The sequence below is a fragment of the Hyaena hyaena genome, unplaced genomic scaffold (assembly GCF_003009895.1).
Source record: "Hyaena hyaena isolate Hyena2069 unplaced genomic scaffold, ASM300989v1 scaffold_48, whole genome shotgun sequence".
Taxonomy (NCBI): domain Eukaryota; kingdom Metazoa; phylum Chordata; class Mammalia; order Carnivora; family Hyaenidae; genus Hyaena; species Hyaena hyaena.
In genome coordinates, this window is record NW_024080680.1 from 2,287,798 (window position 1) to 2,306,165 (window position 18,368).

At 40.8% G+C, this 18,368-nt stretch overlaps 1 protein-coding gene and 1 long non-coding RNA gene across 2 annotated transcripts in view; one reads left to right on the plus strand and one right to left on the minus strand.

The window, feature by feature from the left end:
- The first annotated feature begins 238 nt into the window (after positions 1 to 238).
- LOC120230818 (RING1 and YY1 binding protein) overlaps positions 239 to 18,368 on the plus strand; it is a 78,752-nt gene continuing 60,622 nt past the window's right edge. The window contains exons 1-2 of the mRNA XM_039230559.1: positions 239 to 369; positions 1,129 to 1,254. Of these exons, the coding sequence (XP_039086490.1) occupies positions 338 to 369; positions 1,129 to 1,254 (158 nt within the window). The 5' untranslated portion in view covers positions 239 to 337. The remainder of the gene's footprint in view (positions 370 to 1,128; positions 1,255 to 18,368) is intronic.
- On the minus strand, positions 4,394 to 10,005 carry LOC120230819. Its single transcript, XR_005528172.1, has 3 exons — positions 9,860 to 10,005; positions 5,496 to 5,673; positions 4,394 to 4,471 (listed from the first exon to the last, which is right to left on the minus strand). It is a non-coding gene; the product is annotated as an uncharacterized LOC120230819 (long non-coding RNA).

Here is an 18,368-nt window from a genome sequence, read left to right on the forward strand (position 1 = left end):
GCCCCGCCCTCCCCCGCGCCCCGCCCTCGCCCTCGCGGCGCAGGCCGCGGTCTTCCGATTGGCCACACGGCGCGTGACGCGCGGCGCCCGGCCCCGCCCCTCGTCAGTCACTCGGCGGAGGCGGCGCTGGCGGGGACTAGTCTCGTCCGGAGACTGGCAGCGGCGGCGGCGGCGGCGGCGGCGGCGGCGGCGGCGGCCGGAGCTCGAGCCCCAGCGGCTGAGGGCGGGCGGGCGCGGGGGAGGGAGGGGGGCCGGTCCGCGACGACTCCCCGGACGGCGTTTCTTCTCCGAGCGGCGCCGATTTCGGCTTTGGGGGGGGCGGGGGTACAGCCCATCCATGACCATGGGCGACAAGAAGAGCCCGACCAGGTACCTGCTCCGAGCTGAGGGGGCGGAAGGGGAGGGAGGGTTGGGGGCGGGCGGGGGCCGGCGACGACTAGGCCCCGGAGCCACCCGGGGCGGGGGGGAGGCGCTGCTAAGATGGAGATCCGGGGGCGGGGGGAGGTGGCGGCGGCGGGCGGTGGCGGCGGCGGCGGCGGGAGGCGGTGTCGCTCCCGCTCGGGGCCGGCGGCCGTGCGCGCCGCAGCCATGGCGGCTCCTCCTCAGCCGCCCTCCGCCGCCGCCGCCGCCGCCACTCCTCCCAGACAAAGGGAGATTTAACCAGGTGGGGAGGGAGGGAGGGCGCGAGCATGGGAGGGGAGAGGGAAGGAGCCGGCCCACTCCCCGCCGCCGGCCTCGGGCTGCCCCTGTGCGCCCCCTCCAGATCCGGCCCGCGGCTCCCCTGCCGGCCCCCCCAGCCCCACGCTCAAGTCCACAAGTCCGCCCGCTTCCTGCGCCCGCCGCGGCCCTTCCCGGGGCGCAGCCGCCGCCGCCGCCTCCTGCTGTGCGAGGCTGTACGGCCCGCGCCCGGAGGTTGCGGGGTGCCGGTAGGGGCGCCCCGTGCCCTCCCTCGGTCCCTCTTTCAGTCCCCGAAAAGGGTGGGTGGGTGGTCGCCCGAGCGAAGTTTCCAGCACTGGATTCCTGCGAAATTGCGACGGCTCACCAGCGCCTGTGTTTTGCTGTTTCTCCCCCTCTTTCCTGCTCCCTGTCTCTTCCCTCCCCTTTCCCCCACTCCTCACTCCTCCGAAGGCCAAAAAGACAAGCGAAACCTGCCGCAGACGAAGGCTTTTGGGATTGTAGCGTCTGCACCTTCAGAAACAGCGCTGAAGCCTTTAAATGCAGCATCTGCGATGTGAGGAAAGGCACCTCTACCAGGTACTTGATGTGTGTTAGCTTTTGTGGAAGGACTTTTTTTTCCTTTTTTTAAGGTGGGAGATCGGGTCGAGAGCTCTACTTGCTGCCCTCTTTCAAACTTGTTGATTACGGCTTTTTTGCATTTGGGGGGGTGGGTGATGAGTGGTTTTGGTTGTGTGTATTTCGTGGTGGGTGCAAAGCTTCCTATTCACTGAATGATTTATGGGAGGGAATTTTTCCAGGTTTTCGTCTTATTTCCAACAGGCTGGATTTCTTTGACACTTGTATCCATTGGCTTATTGGTATTGGCTCGGAAAGAGAGGAAGCAGTGCTTTTGCTATGCATTGTAGGACTTGAGACCTTTTATTTTTGCCATGTGTAGAGTGTTTTTAATTTGCCTGTCCTGAATTAAATTTTTTTTTTCTTTTCCGAGAGATTTAACGGTGGATGTACATTTAGACTGGTTGTGCTCTGCTTGTCTTTGAGCTGCAAATGTGTGTTATTTTCTTGCACTGTGAAAATAAATGGGGTTTGGTAAAGTGTCGTTTTTGGAGAGCTGAGCCGTCAATTTGTGTTTTTCCTGATGAGCTTATGCAGAGCGGTGACGGAGGACGATCTGGCAAAATGGTGCAAGGAATATATTGAAGAGTGTGTTTAAAGCTTTATTACAGTGAAAAGGATGTTGAAAGAATTCCTTTTCGCTTTTGTGCAGGTAGTAAATCGCATCTGGTATCAAAATGAGCCGAACGACTCTCCACTTTTAACAGTTAGGTATATTCGGATAAAATGTCAAAGCTGGTTTTGTAGTTTTCTGGTCATTTTTTAAATTGTATCTGGAATTTGGTTCAGGGGATCTTAGAGTTTGAAGTTAAACTGTCCTCCATGTCGCTTAACGGGCAGACACTGGGGGATGTGTGCCTGAAGGCCAGGGAGAAGGAGTGAGTTCTAGTGAATCCTTGAAGACTTCAGTTGATTGCCAGAAGTCTCATTTCATCAGGTACTCGTTTTTGAATTGGTGGTGTTCCAGTATGCCTGTGTAGTAGTACTGCATAGTTCTAACTGGATATCTTTCTTGGACTAAATGAGTGTGTCCTGTTAGGGTTTTAGTGCTTTATTTATACCTGGGATTACCTAGGATATTGGGTAATCTACAGAATATAATTCTGGGATGAATTGGTCCAATTACTGGTGGAGCAGTTGTGTGACTTCCACTAACTCTTTAAATAATGAGTGCTTTGAGTAAAAGTATTCAAGTACTAAAAATATTTCTCCAGAAGTTTTTACAGCAAACTCATATGTCAGTTTTTGTATTACCGTCGAACAGGTTTAGTTAAAATAAAAAGCACTTGTTGGGAGCTTAATTTGGCTTTGCTCTATGAAACAGGGAATTCCATCAGATGGGATGAAAGTTTAGAAATGTATTTGTTATTTAAAGCAATAGTGATTGTATTTTATTTATGAGTAATGTTTTTTTACACGTAGAATCCCTCAGAGGCCAAACCTCTTTATTGTGGTTTTGCTTTGAGTGTTACCGTAGATGATGTTCAAGTAAATGACTAGGAAACTCCTAAGAACTTGAGAACTTTACTGGTGAAGAGCAAAAACCAAATTCAAGATTACATCTGATGTATTGCTGGGAATAATTATCTTATAATGAAATGCATTTCAGTTTCTACGTGTATTTAAAAAAAATCTGACTTATCAAACGTTTTGAAAGCATGTAGGAGGTTTGATTTTAAAAGCAATAGAAGTGTTTAGTTTTTTTCAGGGTTCCAGATGATGACAGCGAAATACAGTTTTTTTTTTTTAACAAATACATTAAATCATTAAAGATGAACTATTTTAGGAATAGAATACTCCTTCCTAACCTTTAAGGGTTTTTGTGTAATTTTTTGAGGTCTCTGGTTGAGTCGGATTTGAACACGGGTTTCTGAGATCTGAGGACTTAAACTTTTACCAAGTCACGATAGATATGCTTACGTAGCCAGAGTTTGTTTCATCTTGGTTATTGCCAGTATTTTGGTGTTTTAGATCTGTTCTCAAAGTCGTCATTATTTGGAAGGGGAATGACATTTTGGCTTTCTTATGCTATGAATGGGTTTCATGTGGATGGGTGAATTTCACGGCTCTTCTTCCAGGCTTCTCCTGCCTAGCAACTGTCGATTAATTTCTTGGTGCTACTACTCCTCACTGCTGTGTGGTTTCCCTGGCCTTTTTCTTGACATTTTCTTGGTACCTCAAAGGTTTAAAATTTTGCCCTGCATTGTTTTAATCATACCTGGTATTGATGACAGTAGAAAGTTTTTGGGTTTTGAATGCTGAGTAATAGGCAGAAATTGATTTTAGAATAACTTAAATAGGGGCACCTGGGTGGCTCAGTCGGTTAAAGTGTCCGACTTCGGTTCAGGTCATGATCTCACCGTTCATGGGTTCGAGGCCTGTGTCAGGCTCTGCGCTGACAGCTCAGGGCCTGGAGCCTCCTTCGGATTCTGTATCTACCTCTCTCTCTGCTCCTCCCCTGCTCACGCTGCCTGTCTCTCTCAGAAATAAATAAAAAATTTTTTTAAAAAAAATTAGAATAACTTAAATAATAAAAAAAGGGCTTTGTGAACCTGTTGACTGGTATAGAAATTGTTATTGCTCTGAGCTGGTGTTTCTTACACATTTTGTAACAACAGCCTACCTAGTGGCCTAGCCACTGGTCATTTTGGAGTTCATTATTTTTGTCACTGTCACCATCATCTACTGTCAACTGTAGAAGTCAGGTTTTAATTAGTAGTCGGTCCAGTAGGACACAGAACTGCATTTACCCTTCAAGGTAGAATTGGTGTTACTCCGTTTGATAAGAAAAATACTGACTCTCATCCAAAGAACATTTATTAAATTACCAGGATGTGAAAGATACTGTTCAAGACATTGGTCGGGAGGGTGGGCTGGTTAGGCATGTACAGGGATGATCAGAATCCAAGTTATAAAGGCCTTAAGAGTGATTTAAAAAATGCTATGGGAGATTGGGGCAGTCTGGCGTGAGGAATCAATTAGAAGGATTTCTCCTCCACCTCCCCATTTCTTTGGACAAGGAGAATTGATTCCTACAAAATCACCAGCCAACTTTTTATTGTTATTGCCATGTGTACCAGATATGTTGAATTCTGCAGGTAGATTCATGAAAGTGATTCATAGGATTGTCTTCTTATTGGAGCAGCATAGAGCAGAATGGACGCAGGACCAGGTGCTCCTAAGGAACGTACAGGAAGGAAGAGGAGATGCTTAGTAGGCTGCTTGGAAATTCAGCGGGCAGTAGAGATCTATATTTTGGATATCGCAGGTATATGGAAGGTCTCAGTATATACTCCTTTTTCTAACCGTATCGTCACACGCTCTATCCCGTGTTTATAGCTTTACTGGGTATAATTGGCGTACTATAAAATTCACTAATCGGAAGTGTATGATTCATTGAACTTTAGTTGTTTTAAAAGAGTTCTGCAACCATCACCACAAACTAGTTGTTGATTTTCATCACGTCATACGATTTTCTTCTGCCTATTCCACGATATATCATGAGAGCACAGAGAGGGGTCACCTGCACCCTGGAAGTTTCTTCCTCCTCACCATGCCAAGCGCTCTCAGGGCTTATTTATGCCTTCCAACACAAGGCAGGAAGAGTGTGTCTGTAAGGGGACCATGGGTGGGGAGGAAACACTATCCCTTTCCTAGGTGGTAAATAGCAGGTAGACAAAGTAGGATTTCCCGGCCTACTTTGCCAGTCTCATGAAAGATGATACCATCAGCTTTTAGAAGGAGAAAACCCTGCAAATTAATGCATTTACCTAACTGTTCTCTAAAGTGGAATTTCTTGAATGTTGAGCACAGTAACTTCCTAGACTTGGTGTTAAATGAAATGTGTTTTGCTCCGGTCTTACTATTTCTCGGAATGCAGCGATGTCTTGGTTGGAAAATACAGATTGCCAGGACCCTGCCGCAACTCTTGCTGATCAGTGCTTTATTTATTTTTTTATTTTTTTATTTTTTTATCATTGTGCTGCTTTTTGACCTTCAGCTACTCTTTAAATCACACTCACTTGAAAGTTGGTAAACTTTTGCTTTGGGTAGTTACCGTCGATTTAGAACTTTGCTAGTCTTCAGTGCCAGATTGCATCATGATGTTGAGTTCAAATCCCGTTTATTTTAATACCATCCCTCTGAAAAGTGTGCTTGCTCTTTTTAGAGCTTTTATAGGCGAGCAGAAGTGAGGAACTTACTTTTGAGGTGTAATAAGATTATGTCCTTAAAAAAAAAGTCGGTACTCCGGATATTGAATTAGAGGTTGGTACTCAGTTGTGTTGTTTGCAAAATGGTCTCCTTATGTAGGAGCTCCCGCATTCTTCACGGTTCTAAGTGTGGACGTTTTCTCAACACCTCTTGAATAGTTGCGTAGTACTAGGAGTTTTAGGGGAAAACACACATAGTTAGTGACAAGCGAAAAGTTCTGATCTTCAAAACTGCATCGCCCTGAGATAGTTTCTGATAGGAAAACTCCCGGAAAGCAGGGGTGGGGTGTACCTAACTTCCCTATGCTTTCAACCACCACAGTGGTTTTGCTTCTTAGGTCACATTGGTTTTACTGTAGTATTTGTCTTTCATAAAATTTCTCCATAAAATACATGGAAAAATTACCTGTCTTCCAAACCATCAAACCTTAGGAAACCTTTCAGCCTCGAAGCTGGTAGAGTTTTAACGATCACTCTTACCCAGAAACAGTGATAATTTATTTTGTATTTGCTATTACATTGGACTTACTGATTTATTGGTACTGACTTGATCTTGTGTATACTTGGTGACCTTAAAGTAAATTACCTGGGTAGTTGTGGTTATTTGACAAGTTTTTATTGAGCACACAGCCAAACGGGCTCTGGGTGTACAGTAGTGAAAAGACAGACAAGGTCCTTGTTTTCATGGAGTTTAAAATACTATGGAGAGGAAGAGAAAATCAGCAAACAAACAGAAAACTAAAATATAATTTCGGCCTGTGTCAAGTGTTTGGGAGAAATTAGAGCAGGGTATGGATAGAAGTATGGAGTGATGAGCTCCAGGGTGGTGACTGCTTTCTAGACAGTGTTGAGATACACATTTGTCTTTTTAGGCAACATACACGCTGCTTTCTTTTGGAGCAAGGGGCTAGTTATTTCTGTAGCCTGTGCCATTTAGCTCATTGGGTTGGGGACAATTTAGAGTTGGAACCTTTGTGCACAGCTGCTCAACTTTTCCTTAGTTGCGTGTCACATATTGAAGCCCGGCCAGCAAACTTGTCAGTATATCCTGTTAGTTACTGGGATACGAGGTTTGAATGGATTCAGTTATGTATTATTCATGTGGCATACGTTTGTCCTGTGCCTCTGTAAATGCTGACGAAATTCCAAGATTAATAAAAGCTATTTTGGTAAACTGCAGCTACTTGCGGAAGTTGTTGGCACTAATTCAGTTCATTAGTACTTTAGGTAATAGTGGATCTCTAAATGTCCCCTTTACGGCTTGAACTGAAACATTCTAGTCTTTCTGGCTCTCATTTTTCTCTTCTGTTCCATTGCCAGGGCCTTTTTTCTTTGTGACATCTTCCTTTATCCTCCCCATCACAAGTGTGTTCCTCATTTTTTTTTTTTAACACCTGTTTAAGATTTTGTTTTAAGCGGTCACACCCAACTTGGGGCTCGAACTCACAACTCCAAGATGAAGTCGCGTACTCCACCTACTAAGTCAGCCAGGATCTCCTTTCCTGTGTATTTTTAAGTAAGCTTTTTGAACTGTAGTTCAAAAAGAAGCTCACAAATCATAATTATAAGGCTTGAGGAACTTTTCACAAGGCGAACACACCATGTAACTTGCACCCAGAAGCAGAAGATTGCCAGGACCCCAGAGCCCATTTTACACCCTTGACTGTCACTTTAGCCACCTTCCTGACTTCTAATGCTGCAGATGAGTTCTGCATGTTTCTCCACTTTGTATGAGCGGTGTCCTATGGTTTTGTGCACTTCCGCGCTACCAGCACAGAGCCGGGTGCGGGGCTTGGACCCATGAAACCAGGAGATCATGACCTGAGCTGGAACCAGCAGTTTATTTTACCAGTGCTGTTTTATCCTAAGAAGATCTTGGAACTCCACTTGTTGTGTGTGGACACTTAGGCGTTCTAGAGATAGGGTCTCTTCTTGATTTCTGTTTCCTGCAGACTTGAACACCGCTGTCTTCCTGCAGCTGTGGTATAAATTCACACATGAGGTGAAAGGATACCACCTGCTGTGTGGAACTTCCTACAGCTCATACATGGAGCAAACAGAAAACTCGTCCTTTCAGGGAATCCAACAGCCATGTTGGAAAGTTAAGGTAAAAGGATCTCCAGTGGTATAAAGCACCAGTGACGGTATGAGTGGAATGAATGCGTCCATGGTAGAGACCGTCACTGTGTGGTACATCGGGGAAGGCCTCACTGAATCCGGATTTAAACGAGGCCTTTATGATTCTGTGATTGAGGCGGAGTTTGTTGTACAAGCTGAAAGTACTTCTTTGCTCCCTCTTCATCCTTTTTAGCTCTTTTCTCACTTCAGATGCCATCCAAGCCTTTCCACTTCTCCCCAAAGGCTGGTAATTCCCAGATACTATATTAACCGTATACATCACTGGCCTCATGCATGCATACCCTTGACAACCAAATCCACCTTGTTTTGAGGCCATTCCACTTGGTAGAACTTAAAAGTCACTCCTAGTTTTCATTGCCTTTACGCTGAGTGTAAATGCCGATCATTACGGAGGGCCTCGGGTTTAGTCTTTTCGTGTTCCTTTAGGATTTCTAGAAGCGACTGCCTGTCACCTCACACCCATCTGCCCTCCACATACAGCATGTGTGTGTTTCATGCCAAACTGCTGCTTTTCCGAGCGTGGGCAGTGATAGTTCATTTCCATACCTTCACACATTCCTTTCCTCTGGATTTTCTTCTGCAATGCATATCCTTCCTTCTGCGTCCTCCCTGTCTCCTGTTTGTCTTTCTAGGTGTCTCAGGAAGACTTTCCATCGCCTTCCAATCAGGTGCACCTCATCGTAACACTTGAACTGTGTTTTTATTTGATTGCCTCACCCTCCAAATCATTATACCTCATTGTCACACTTGGACAGAATTTTTATTTGATCACCTCTGTTAGGTTTTCACCTATTTTGAGGGCAGGGCCTTTCTTTTCACAGCTCTCTATTCTTTAAAAATCTAGTCCAGCGCCTGGCACTTGGCAAGGTTCAGTAAATGTATATAGGATGAATGAAGACTAGGACTTTCGATAGCAGTTCCCTTTAAAAGTGTTTCAGCGATGAGTTCTGTCTAACAAATATGCTTTAATATCAGGGCTTGCATCTTGTGTGTGTAATGTTACTAGTTTAGGGGAAACTTGTCTTCATAAAGTGTATCCTTAAAAGTAGTATTCCTGTTTTTCTGGTTTTGTTTTTCTAAATGTGTACTAGAAATTAAACACAGGACTTCAACATTGGAGGCTGTAGGCAGTTCATTTAAAGTACTTCCTGGTGTGGTTTGGAGCTTCAGAACATTAGCGCATTTACCTAAATAATAACTGGCAATTCTTAAGCGTTTGTTTGTTTGTTTGGTTTGTTTTTTTTTGGTTGCCCATTTGGTTATTTAGGCAGCCAGAAGTCATAAAAGCCTGATAATATGGCCGAGGATCAGTCATGTTGTGCACAACCAGTTTTAAGGAACTAGGTGGGTATGCATGTAAGCTGGCACCGAAAAGCAGTTTAAAAACAGACACAAAACATATTGGGTCTTGTTGATGTTATGCTATTCCTTGTATAAGTTCTGTTGTGTTAACATATCTGTAAGTTGGTAGTTGCACCTTGTGCATAGTGTATATTACTATTCTGTTGAGTAATTTGGGCTAATTCTGTTGAAGTCTTGACTCATTCACTTCATTTATTCAGCTTCAATTTCAGTTGCATGCAGTGTTTGACACAGACTCTTGTGCCAAAGATGAATTCTCAGTAAATGCAATGCAAATAAACTACAGTGTTATTCGGAAATCATGAATAGTTACAATCACAAGGTAAATAGGTGAAATTTTTATTTTTAAATAGGATTGGATATTACTATCTTTTCCCTCTCCCGTCCATGTAGAAAACTGTTTAAATTATCCTTTAGTTAGGAAATAAACCAGTGGAAGGGATATGTTAAAAAAAAATCTTACTCGAAACTTTATCATTGAAGGGCATTAACAGTACAATTTAAGATGAAGTAGCCTTTGGGAGGGACAAGAAATTTAAGGTGTTACAGAATGCCAGTTTCATCAGTATGGATTGGATCTTAGAACTTTTATACTCAGTACATGGTGGTTAGTCAAGGAGACAACAAACTTGGTTACTGCTTTCTAAGAAAAGATCAGATTTCATATGTGGGTTATAAGGTTTATGCACTCTTCTTTTTTTTTTTTTTAACAAAACAGTCCTTTAAAAGTTGTTTAATGGCCTAAGTGGTGCCAGAATATTCAAGTTTTCAAGAAATAAGAATTTGCCTCAAATTACCTGAAGTCAAAAACAATTTTGCTGGCTTACATAACCACTAAGGAGAAAGATACCTACCATTTGAACTTGGAATCAACTGCAGGAATCAAGACCCCTGTTACTTGCCCAGCCCTTGGACTGTTCTTTGTTGCCTGGAGGTTGGGATACTTGGATTGTCCAGGCCTAATACATCTGCAATCTTAACTTGAAGGGAGATGGGACACTTAGCCAGGTAGATAGAAACTAGTTACCATAGTAACACAACTTTTGTAACTGGGTTAATAGTCATGACATACGCGGTTCTAATTTCAAACCGTAATAAACTTGAAGGCTGGAATTTTGTGTACCAGCATCGTGTAAATTTTTATCATTCAGATAAAGGAAAGAAAGATTATCAGTACATTGGTCAGATTGAAAAATACTGGTGTTTTGTAGGTTCATCTCCTGTATCATGACATACGGTCTTGATTCTCCTTTATTTTAGTTGTGAAGGTGGTAATACATGCTTGTTACAGAAACTTTGGGGGCAAAAGAGAAAAACATAAACAAGGGTCACCCATATACTGCCATGCAGAATTATTATGTATTGACCAATTTGTTTATTTGTTCACTGGACCACAAATAGTTGAGTAACTAGTTTTCCAAGTGCTGTCGGATATGCTAGTTCATTCAATTGTCGAAGTGTGGTAGGGGGTACTTAGTTCATGTAGGAGTGGGAAGATCAGGCGGTGTGTGGTACAAAACTAGTTGAGTTTCTGGTTTGAAAGACACGTATTCTGACCTGGTAGTTTATATGGTTCATTTTAGATTTTTCTTCCAAGGGAGATTTTTTGTGGACACTTCATGGTTTTTAGGATTCTTTTTTACAGGAAATAAAGCTAACATCCAGTTTCCAGTTTTCTTTCTGGATTGTTTTAATTTGGAGAATGAAAATGTCATTGAATTTGTAATATTTGTGGCATGATTAACTTCGCCCAAGTCCTCCGTTTAAAAGAACAACTAAGTATACAAGGCAATTGAGATTTCATGTTTTGATATTAAATTTGTTGAGAATGGTGGTTCTCAAACTTCAGTATGTATCAGAATCACCTGAAAACTTGTTGAAACACATTGCTTGATTTCCTGTTCCTTCCCTCACCCCCTGGTTTTATATTGAATGGGTCTGGGGTAGGGCATGTGCCTTAGCATTTCTTAGAAGTTCCTAGGTGGTGTTGATAACTGCTGGTGCTGGTCTGGGAAGCACACTTTTGAGAAGTCCTGGATGGATGACCCTAAATTCGCCTGAAGAGAAGTCAGCCATGTTTCTTAGTGAAGCTGGAGATAGTTTTTGATGTTTTGCTTATGGAAAATTTATGTCTTGGCATTTCAAAGTGAATTTAAGAATATTGATCAACATTCATGTTTTTTATGTATTTAATTTTTATTAGAAGACCACAGTTCCATACTATTTTATTAATTAATTAATTCTTTATTTTGAGAGAGAGAGAAAGCACGTGTGTGCACATGCAAGGGAAGGGGAGAGAAAGAATGAATTCCAAGCAGGCTCTGCACTGTCCATGCAGAACCTGAGGGGGGGCTTGAACTGACAAACCGTGAGACCAAGAGTTGGATGCTTAACTGGCTGAGCCACCCAGGCACCCCCAACATTCATGTTTTTAATCTAGTGCTGGCATTAGAGGTGATTTTTTTTTTTTAACCAGTACATTGTGTGTAATATAGGAATACTCACAAATAAACTGGAGAATCATATCAACTAAAGTTGTATCATTTTTACATTATAAAATCAGATGCTGTCTTACAGTATTAATATGTGGCTTGGATTTCAGATATATGTATTTTAAAAAGCTATTTCCTTGCAGCATATGTTAGAACTAAGTTTTACAATAAACCAACATTTCAGTAAAAAGTTGGCAAAGAACACGAATAGGTAGTTTATAAAAGAATTACAAATTAAGTCTGGAAACATGAGAAATGTGTAACCTTCGCATTAGTTAAATAAATACAAAGAAGCATTTTTGGAAAATCTCATTTCAAGAATACAAATTTTGTGGCAAGTCTAGGAAGAATAGGGTATTCTCACGGATACTCCGTGACTGAGTAAGTCGATTTAAGTTTTTGGAAGGCCATTATGGCCTTTGGTATCGAATGCCTTTAATATTTGTACCCTGAGACCAAACAATTCAACTTGTAGGATTTTGTGTGATCTGCATGTAAAAATTTTTCTGTAAATATATTACATCATTATTTTAACAAAATAATTACCCAAATTATAGTAAGTGTCCATTATTATAACAAAATAGTTGTCCAAAATGATTGTCTAGATGATAAACTCACAGATGTAGGTAGTGTGCTACCTGAGGGCCAGGTCTTCCCCTAACACCACAGGGGTCTCTGTCCCAGGAAGTGGAGTTTGATAGTAATTCTTGCTACAAGTTAAACTAAAAAGAAAAGAAAAGAAAATTAAATTACCTACATAGGAATCAGCTGGGAATTGTTTAAAAAAAACAAAACTCTGGAATAGCAGTAAATATTTTGTAGCTCAAAAAGTGTTTTGAGGTCTTTTATACATTTGTTGTGGGAATGTAAGAAGATAAAACCACGCTGAAAAGTAGTTTGGCAGTTTATTGCAAAATTAACCATATACTTACTTGTATGACCTACTAGTTGCATTTCTGGGGATTTATCCGCGAGAAATGTAAACTTAAGTTCACATAAAACCTATTCACAAATGTTCACGGCAGATTTATTTGAACAGCCTAAAACTGGAAGTAACCTGCATATCCTTCAGTAGGCGAATGATAGGTACATTCATTCAATGTGGAATACTATTCAGCCATTAAGGAAAAACAAATTCTTGATACATAGAACAGCTGGCACCAATTTCAAGTGCCTGATGCTGAGTGGAAAAGCCAGTCTCTGAAGGTCACATACTGTAGGAGGCCATTAACATTTTTGTAATAACAAAATTAGAACAGATTAGGGTTAGGACTGATGGGGTGGAAGGGAGATGGGTAAAGGGGTAGCAAGATGGAAAGTTGTGTATTGATGAAACCTAATCTGGATTGTGGTGGTGGTTGTTACATGAATCTACACTTGTAATCAGGTGGCATAGAACTACACACACACATACACACACACACACACACGCATGCGCGGCACCAATGCCCTGTTACCAGAAGGTGCAACCCTGAATGGGAAACTGGATGAAAGTTATATGGGACCTCATACTATTTTTGCAACATTCTGTGTATCTGTAATTATTTCAAAATAAAAAGTTAATTTTTAGAATTTGTAATAAAAGGAAATGTTCGTAATATATTAGGGAAAAAAAGCAAGTTTCAAAATGATAAAACAATATGGTCACACATTAATAATTTATATCAGTGGATATATATATACCCAGAACTATTGAATGATTAAAATATTCTGACTGGTAGGGTGATGGATTCTTTTGTGTGTGTGCTTTTCTGTAATTCCTGTAGTGTAGATTAGTTGATAGCACTTTTATAGTTGGAAAAACCAATTTTCCTAATGGGAAATTTAAAAAATCTAATTCTGGAATAAAAAATAATATTTTACATGAAGAGATTATACTTTTTTTAATGTTGGTTACACTAATTTAGTATTAAAAACAGTTATTAGCTGAGATTGGAGAGTATATTTGTACTCCAAAGCATGTGTTTATAAATTTGAAGCTCTTTTGTGCTCTTTGTATTAGAAGTGTTTTGTATGATGTTCTACATCAGTACCGTCCAAAGTTAGTATATGCTTTGCGAGGCACATGAAATTTAAAACTTTGTTAGCCACAGTGAGCGAGTAAAAAGCAGGTGAAGTTAATTTCAAGAATTTATTTTGTTTAATCGGTTTTATCTAAAATACTGTCATTTCAACCTGTAATCAATATAAAATGGCAGTAAGACTTCTTTATGTTGTTTTTATCGTACTAAGTCTTTGCAGTGTGGTGTGCATTGTATAATTACAGCACAGTTACGTTCAGACTAGCCAGCCTTCAAGTGCCCAGTAGTCACATGTGGCGGGCTACCATATTGCAGAGTGAGTAGTAGTAGTGGAGAGCCACGGTTTTGGTGTCATACCTCAGTTCGAGCAACACCAGGTCTGTCATTTGCTAGCCTTGTGTCCTTGGGCATGTTACTTAAACTTGTGCTTTAGTTTTTCATTTGTGGATAATAACTCTTCCACCCGGTATTCGAAGTATTAAATGAGCGTATTACTGTATGTAGCAACTGGAACAGGACCTAGCACAGAATACAAATTGAAAAAAAAAATAATAAAACTGTTGATTTGGATTGGATTGAATGACTCATCATTCTAAAGGCACAACTGGTTTCTTAATAATGTTACTAGTGAAAAATGCAGGAGTAGTACATGAGTTGGTTTTGTGTTCCGGAATTGAATTTTTGGGACCTGAGTTTTAAATGGTGATTGAATAAATGGACAAATATTTGAGCACTCATGGGCAATGTATTGCACCAGGCACTTGAACATTTAGACTGTAAATCTTATGATATATCAAATACTTTATATTTGCGTAGCACTTTACATTTTCCTTACCAGTTTTATGTCTGTTTTCCCAATGTAATACTCAAAGCACCGCTGAGATAGTTGTTTTTCCAACTTCCACCGTTAAGGAAGTTGGAGCTCAGAAAAGACAAGTAACTTACTTGACTTCCTACCCAGTTAGTAGAATGGAAGAACTAGAAGTGTGACATAATTAAATGGAGAAATTAATATAGTACCAAAGTATTTTAACTGCTTTCTTATAATTCCTTCCCTTCACCTTTGCCATCTCAGAGGAGAACCCATCACCCTTTTCCAAGGCCATTGAAATCAGAGAGGAGCAATAATAGAATGTTTGCCGAGTAGCTATTTTGCTTAGATTTATCCTGAAATTATTAGCTTAATCATATTAACCTGTGATGTAAAATGTTAACGTAAGCCTGCATATATTAGGTGATTTATTTTGCTTGTTGTGGTGTTTTTCAGTCTGTCTCTTGATCAGATAGACCCATAAAAATAGGCTGAGAATATGCAGTATGTGCTGACTGCAATAAAATCACCTGTAAAGTCTGTTCATCACTTGACTCATTCAGAAAATTACACAATTCTTTGAAAGAACATGGCATGCCCCCATTAAAATCAGTGGTCAGAAGCAGCAGTGAGTTTGTGAATTACAGAATCTCCCAAGGCAGTGGTGCCGTGGAAGGTGCCTGTCTCCTGAGCAGGGTCTGATGGAGCACTTACTAGGTGTTCGGTCTCTGTGTGCTGTTAGGTACATTCCGCTCTCACGGTATGCATTGCTGTCTTTATTGGTGGTTGTTTCCCTCTGGTTAAGAAAATTGAGGAAGTCACTCACAGGACATCTAATTTGTTGTGTACTCTGGGGCAAAGTGTAAGACCATAAACTGTCAGCTTATCCTCACATGTACTTTTGGTGTGTGTCACTGAAGTGAATTTATAAGAAGGGGAGTTACATTTTGGTGCTCAAGACAGGAGTGATAGATAACAGAGGGTGGTGTGTAGGTAGTGTTCTTTGCCCCTAATTTTCTCTCTGCCCCCCGCCCCTTTTTTTTTGGCCTGTCACGATGTTCCTGACAGTGCCTCTCTTGTCTACCCAACCTATAAATCTTAAGCAAAGAACTTGTCAGAATTCTATACGAAGAACTTATTTCTGATCTAGGTGAATCTTACCAACACGGAATTCTGCAGTTAGTGGGGGTTTTTTTTTTCCCTTTATTGGAGGGTCAGGAGGATTGTAGAATTGGGCTGTCCAGACAGACTGAAATTCAATGGAGTTATGTTTCAAAGAGTTGGTTTTTTCAGTGCTTACGATGTCTTAAAAAGTTTTACTGTACACAGTTTCTGCTTACTGCAATTATACTGTGAATGGAAGCTTTAGAAATAATCACATTTTAAGACATTATATACATACAGATGCCAGGCTGGGATTTTAAACTGTGAGTCACAATTAATTGAAGGCCCTGAAATTCATGGAACTAGATGATTTCTGTGTCTCCTTCAGTTGTAAAATACTGTGATTTATGTCACTTTTGGCAGTTTATAATAATGAAATGACTCTTAAATACCATGATGCTGAATTCCTTGTCTAAAAGTGTATTGAAAATAATTTATTTGTAATGTCTCACTCCTCCACCCCCGGATAATGTCAGTAGATATTTATATATTTCAGAATTTGAATAGGAAGGCTTTATGTGTTAAAACTTTCTGGCAAGAGTATGTATAGATGAAGTTTTCCTTGTTTAAGTTACAGTTACTATTTTTATTTTGAAATCCTTCATTTATGGACTTAAAAATCTTTGTTCCTCTTTTTCCCAGCCTAAGAAATTAAACTTCTTTCAGACTGACCAAAACACTAGATTCAGTTAATCTCCTATTATGAATCTTTAAGATAAGGGCTTTCTGTCACAACACTGATATGGAAGGTATTTTAAGTACAAACAGGTGTACTCCAGTCCTAGTGGTATTCTTAGCCTTTGTTATATCCTTTAATTAAAAGAGTGACTCTGATGCTTCTCTCTCTCTCTCTCTTATTTTTGCAAAGTTTGTATTTCTGCAACAGTTAATCCTGTGTCCTGCCCCAAGGCTAATACAACAGGTGTAATTTTCACTTTTTTGTGCTTAGCATTTATTGAACAATCATAATTGAATGAGGTGGGTACTGTAACCGTAAGACCTAGAACGAGTTTCATTAGTAACAGGAAGACAGTGGGACACAGCTCATCGAAGGCTTCGTCAGTAACCTGGCCCCCACCTAATAATTAAGCTGATAAGGACCAACACTTAATGTACAGCAGGCACTATGTTAAGCTAATTTCATGCATTGTCTCATTTAATCCTTTTAAGGCTATTATATATCTTCATTTTACAGATAACAAAATGAGGCTTAGAGTTTTACATTCTGATCCCAAGTTTACATAGCACAGTTGCTTTATTTCTCCTGTATTCCTGTTGCTACCACCTCACTTTAGGCCCTCGTTATTTCAGTGTGAACTTAATTGCAAGCCTCTCAGGTCCAGACCTGCACCCGGGGACATTTGAAGTAACCTTGACCAAAGTGACGTTCTCAGTGGTGTCTCTGGAAAACACCTAGATCATGCAGCTTCTCTGCTTAGAATCCTTGGTTGCTGCCTTATTGCCCAAGGAGGTGTGGTCTTGACTCCTTAAACCTGACATGCGAGGCCCAGCCTGGGCTGCCACTTGCCTACCTGCTGGCTAGTCTGTGCCACTTCTAACCGTGTACCTTCTGGTCAAACTTAAGTGTTCTTCAGCATGTTCTCCCTGTCACTGTGCCTGAAGACCCTGCTCCTTATGGTGACGTGGTAAACACCACCCTTGGATGGCAGGACCAGCTCCAGCCAACTCTTCGGGGAAACCTCTCTTGATTCTTTTTTTTCTGTGATTGTAGAAGAACTTTGTGGATTTCCCTAGCAGCACATCATCATTTGGTGCTGTAATTTCTTGTTTACGTTTGTTGCCACAAGTTGAAATCTGAAGCCCTCATGGGCAGGGACAGTGACATATTCAGTCTTCAGAGGCAGGGTCCTACTGTGCTGCTTTTGTCCTCCAAGGTGTACCTTTAAAGTGTAATCCACTCTCCAGTCTCTAGTTTAAAATGTTGCCTTTTTAAAATAATATCCTATATTGGTTAACCCTTTGTGCAAATAAGTTATGTCCATTAAAAAAAAAAAACACTCGGTAAGTGACTTGGAAATACTGCCCACATGTTTACTTTCTCTTTAGTTTCCTTCGAATTTTACTCTGCGTTGTCTGTTATTCTTAAGATAGGTCCCTTTATTATCTCCCTTTCAAACTCATACCTGCTTTTCTGTTCACAGCTGAGACTATAGTTTATTACAAAATAGAATTTTCTTTAAGTTTATTTATTTATTTTGAGAGAGAGAGTTGTGGAAGGGGCAGAAAGAGAGAGAATCCCAAGCAGGCACTGCACTGTCAGCAAAGAGCCAGATATGAGGCTCCAACTTACGTACCTGGAGACCATGACCTGGGCTGAAAGCAAGAGTTGGATGCTTAAACTGACCAAGCCACCCAGGTGCCCCAAAATAGAATTCTTCTGAACCAGTATCTGTTTTAAAAAGGTTCTCCCTCAGAATTAAAAAATGCCTTTCTCTTAAATTCCATTCTCTTCTCTGCTTGCTGGCTTAAGGTTTTAGAAACAGCTATCTTGAAAGGTTTGTAAAACAGTGGCTCGAGTGGTCTAGATGCAGTATGGCTTTGAGGAAGAAAAGATTAAAATTGACGAGGTCATGAAGTCTACTTAGAAATTTTGCAGCTCAGTAGGACTCAGAAGGGTGGAGTTCTCTTAGCAAGGGATTTTCAAAAGGTGGGCTGGAGAATTTTTTGAACTGGTTAATGTAATTTAGATATTGGTATTTTATCTATTATTTTCAGAATGGAAGTCTTAGGTGATCTTTCCCTTTCAGCTGGTCCTATTTTATAAATGAAGCCTCTTAATTGTTTATCAATATTTTCAAAACTCATTGACCTAATAATGAATTTTGTAGAAGATACTTCTCTTGATGAATTGGAA